This window comes from Eufriesea mexicana, unplaced genomic scaffold (genome assembly GCF_001483705.2).
Source record: "Eufriesea mexicana isolate 0111107269 unplaced genomic scaffold, ASM148370v2 scaffold4744748266, whole genome shotgun sequence".
NCBI lineage: Eukaryota > Metazoa > Arthropoda > Insecta > Hymenoptera > Apidae > Eufriesea > Eufriesea mexicana.
This window is the reverse complement of record NW_016907956.1, coordinates 220,677-225,574: the sequence shown is the minus strand read 5'-3', so window position 1 is coordinate 225,574 and position 4,898 is coordinate 220,677. Positions and strand designations below refer to the sequence as shown.

The following is a 4,898-nucleotide window of genomic DNA, read 5'->3' as shown; positions in this document are numbered from 1 at the left end:
AAAGAAGTGGAATATATAATCGATAAGGAAAATAGGGAATCGTAACATTGATCGGATATACAAGTTCACGTGTACAAGTATATAATATTAAAAACCTGAGAAGCTAAAAAAGCCGAAGGCTTATAATTAAAATCATACGAAGTACGTCTTTGATTCGGATATAGATACAGAAAAAGGCGAAATGTTGCGTGCAATTATGGGTCCAGTGGAAATCAATTGGAACAACTGACGACTTAATTTCAAATTGCTATATTTGTTCTACTACCATTGAGTCTTAGAAAAATGAGAGAAATTATAGATATCGGTTTAATAGTCGTAGCCCTCTAGTGACAAAAAGTTGCAAATTGTCGGAAGGTTTCGGGTAACGTTTTAAGTTTGTGACCAACTTCACTTTTGTTGGCTGTTCCTTGAACATACACAAAGTAGAACGCAAGTAGTATCAGTGGGTGGAAAATGGCGACACCGAAAAGTCAGCGTTGGATGGTAGATTCGGGCATTCTGCGTAAAAAAAATGGAGAAGAGGAACCACAGGAGCTGTTGGTGTTTGGATATAGCTGCAAATTATTTCGAGATGATGACAAGGCGAAAATGATTGATCAAGGAAAACATTTGATACCATGGATGGGCGATAGCACGTTGAAAATAGACAGGTCCGTTTCCCTAACCTAGACAAATTTATCATCTAGGATATTTATTCTTGCATAAATGCACCGTACATGTAACCTTTAGAAGAACGATATCAGTCGAAACTAAGCAAAGTGCAGCAGTTGGAAAAATTCAATCACGAATGGTTAACGTACGGATAAGCAATCTGGAGACTGTTTAAGGTTTCTGCAGGTGTCTTGGCTGTGAACAGGCAGTGTGGAAGCGCGATATATACGCGCTCTGCACGGCCATAGAGCAACGTGCTCTCGTGACGTTGGTGTATGTGGCTGACCGTCGGCGCAGCAGCAAGGTGAGACACAGCGTAGAGAGACAAACGGCAGGCTGACGATTGTAAGTACTACAATCGTTCAGCATGGTATGTATTTTAGCGTTTTAGACTCGGGTGTACCGGCGTAGACGTGTAACGAGGCTCCTGTTCGCTTCTGCTTCTGGATTCGTACAAGATCGTTGAACGATGATGAATAAAACAATTATTCATTCGTGAAACAAGAGAAACGTAATTTAACATCATTCGTTGTCTACTGAATAAGTTGCAGTCGATACTCGTTTTGCGCAATCTTTGGAGATCAATTACGAAAGTTACCGCGAGATTTCTGATAACATTTGTATGAATGGAGCATTCGATATTGAATGATTATCGTTATTGTTATCGTTGTTTATTATTGCTATTATTGCTATTATTGCTATTATTGTTATTATTATTCGTGGTTATTGTAATGTTGTAACATCGGCGTTTCTACTCAATTGCCTCGCAGAATGCCATACAATTTGCAGTCATTGATGTATATCAATAACGAAAATGGTAGAAAAAAGAAAACGGGAGGAAAAAAAAGAAATATGTCACCGAGTGTGGTATAATTATATTCTATTTCAGAGAAATTTTCACTTTGACCCAAGCAGGGTTTGCTTCGTGACATAATTTTCAGATGCCGCAATCGAGCAAATTCTCCAAATCGTATACCATCTCTTCTACCTTTAAATCGGTTTATGTATGTGTATAGATACGATGGACGCGGCGCTCTGGGGGACTTACGGACATACGAACCACCGACAGGTGGGTTCGATCAACGAACAATCTTGACGGAAGACGAATTGAAAGTGGAGCAATTATGCGACGAAGAACGCTATCGGTCTCTATACAGTAGTGAAATGGAAGATTCTGTGTATCATGGTATGTTCATTGCGCATCTAATACGGTTATATATATATATATATATATATATATATATATATATATATATCAGTTATCACCAATTGGATCGAAAACAAAACACGTATAATCGTATTTCAGAGGAAGAAATAAAAAGGTTACATCAAGCTCTGGATTCAGAGAACACGTACAGTCAAGTAGCATACGACTACAACGAAGAAGGGAACAATTCGAAAAATGCGTGTGACGATTCGCAAAGTCCAAAACGATCGGAAGGGTCACAAGAGGAGGATCAGGCTTTTGTTCCACCGCCTGATCTAGAAATTCCAGATGGTATTTCATTGGTTGGTAAATGAAAAATATGAAGCGATTAAAGGATCGTTTGTATCGCGAAATTGACAAAACGAAGTTGATCGTCGTCGTTGCTTTTTTTTAACAGCCGGAGACACAAAAACTGAATGCCATCATAACGAAAACGGCCTTGTTTATAAGTCGTCAAGGCGGCCAAATGGAGATTCTGATTAAAGCGAAGCAGGCGAATAATCCACAATTTTCCTTCTTGTCGATAGACGGTCGGCTTCATCAATATTATAGATATATACTGGATGCGATCAAGACTGGGAAATATAATCCTGAAAAGCAGCCGGAGAAAGAAGAATCCGGTATGCATATTGTTTTATTTAAGAGAACATCTTATCGCAACATTTTCGAATGTGACATTGTTATGCCGTGTTAAAATAATCGAAGAGACTTAAAGCAGGATTTATTTACCCACATCTACTTTGATTCTACTTAGCTTTTCTATCCGTAAGTATTTCTACGTTATATTTGTTAATCCGTATGAATCTTTGTAACGCATAGGAAGCATTAGTAAGTCTGTATACTGCTGAATGTTTTATTAATCTTTATCGTTTTTAATGATAGAACATGAAGAAGGATCGTCCGATCAAGACGACGAACCATATCTTCATCCGAGCTTGGCGTCGTCGTTAACCAAGATAGAAGCGGTATGTACTGGATTTACAGTTGAACTAATCTCCGCGATACAAGGTTCAAACACAGGAATCATAGATCGTAAAGGGTCTTTAGACGCTCACAACGTTCATGTACGCTTTGTTTAAATTCAACTGGATCTCGAATTGATTGGCGTTTTTAGGCACCCAGCATTCCGAGTATACAATACAAACCATCAGCGGACTGTGCTTATTCGATGCTTGTAAATAAAATTACCGGGAAACCACCGCCTTCGAAAGCAGTACCGTCTCAACATTCGGAAACTGCAATACAGCCGGCTACTAGTGTAGGATATTATCATCCCATGCCAGGGCAGGTAAGGAATTTAGGTCGTGAAAGGAAAGAAGAACGATCGAAAGAGGATTAAACGTAATGTAACAACGCACTGTTTCGTTTCCTTTAGACTTATAGTCTTTATTCGAGTTCGATCACTGCAACTGCAACGGCTATGGCACCGGCTATAGCTACGTCTACGTCTACGATTACGGCTATGTCTACTCCTACGCCAACGTCTACACCTACGTCTATTGTTACGGCTACGACCACGGCTCCGGGTACGGCAATAACAGTAGCAACGGCAACAACAATGGCCAACCCGGTACAGTACTCGCACGGACCGGTGATATACGGACCAAATGGACAGATACAGTCATCGCTACAAATCAATGTAGCAAACGTTCTTTCATCCGCAAATGAAATGATCGCAACGCAAGTTACCACGAACGAATCGCAACCACCGTTGGTACCGTATGGATCCACGTCTCAGAAACAATTAAGCAGGCCTTCCTTTATCGTTCCACCAGCGGATGTACAAATAATTATTGACAAAATGGCGAGTTACGTGGCAAAAAATGGTAGAGATTTCGAGGCGATCGTAAAAAATAAAGGGGATCCGAGATTTAATTTTCTCGAATTGTCACATCAATATCACGGTTATTACGCGCATAAGTTGACGATATACGAAGGAGCTATAAATCCGAAAGTATTGACGGAGGAAGAACTATTACAGAAACAGGAGCCACAAGAAGAGAAGCAAAAGAAACTGGAAGAGTTGCAGAAGAAGCAACAAAGAATGGAGGAAGTGCAGAAGAGAGTAAAGATGATACAAGCAAAAAAAAAGTGCGAACCAAGATTGAAAGAAGCAACAACGATTGCGGAAGGAGTGAAGCAAGTGACGACTGTATCGTTTTCGATAAAAAAACCAAAGGACGGAGAAACCGGAGTAATAGAGAAGCGAAACGCATTACCATTGGAAGAGAGCGATGATGAGATGGAAGGTGAGAGCAAAGATGGAAATTCGAAGCCAAGCTCGCCACAAGATTCGAACGAACAAGGTTCGTTGAATGTCCTCGGGATGACAATTGACAAAGATGTCGGTGGAGTATGGAAGTCGGAGAAAAAATGGAAAAACGAGGAAAAGGAGTTGGTGGACCTAACGGACGAAATTTTGGAAGATTGTCAAAAAGAGATTAGACACAAGCAGGCCGAAGATAGAATCAAGGATAAGCTAGTCGCAGCGGCAAGGGACAAATTGGCTGCTACTTCGAGGGAAAGGCAACTTCAGTTGGAAAGAAAGAAGAAAGCAGCAGCATTTTTGAGTCAGATACAGAGTTCCGGTTTACCAAAAGGTAGTGGAACGTCGGCGTCTACAGTTAATCAGGTAGGGATAAGGAAAGACGATTCAGACGAAGTGCATTCTGTTCCGTCGCCATCCCCTTCGCCGTCTTTGGACGACGCGAAATCCTCTTGCGATTCGAGGACAACCGGTGGAAACTCTTTGATGGATAGGCTAAAGAGCGCAGACTTGGCCAGTAAAAGGTCTAGGCCACGATCGAGAAGCCCAAGTGGAAATCGAAGTTACACAGATAGACAAAAGTTTCACAAGAAACACAAAAAGAAGAAAAGTTCCCACAGAAGGTATGCGACTTTTTCGATCGATTACCACGTTTAACACAACCACTACGTCGGTCACGTGCAATCAAAGTGCAATTGCTTACTTTTTTCACTCACTCACTTACTCGCTCACTCGCTCGCTCTCTTTCTCTCTCTCTCTCTCTCTCTCTCTCCC

General features: G+C 41.0%; 1 protein-coding gene across 2 annotated transcripts; it reads left to right on the top strand.

The window, feature by feature from the left end:
- The first annotated feature begins 344 nt into the window (after positions 1–344).
- su(w[a]) (suppressor of white-apricot) lies at positions 345–4,886 on the top strand. 2 transcript variants are annotated; one of them, XM_017899641.1, is made up of 7 exons: positions 345–650; positions 1,668–1,837; positions 1,958–2,160; positions 2,256–2,478; positions 2,741–2,823; positions 2,973–3,146; positions 3,234–4,886. In XM_017899641.1, exons 1-7 carry the CDS (start codon positions 454–456, stop codon positions 4,779–4,781), a joined length of 2,598 nt encoding a protein of 865 aa, XP_017755130.1. In that variant the 5' UTR covers positions 345–453; the 3' UTR covers positions 4,782–4,886. The 2 variants fall into 2 exon arrangements, with proteins under 2 accessions (XP_017755130.1, XP_017755141.1); XM_017899652.1 differs by lacking the exon at positions 345–650 and adding an exon at positions 669–955.
- The last annotated feature ends 12 nt before the right edge of the window (positions 4,887–4,898 follow it).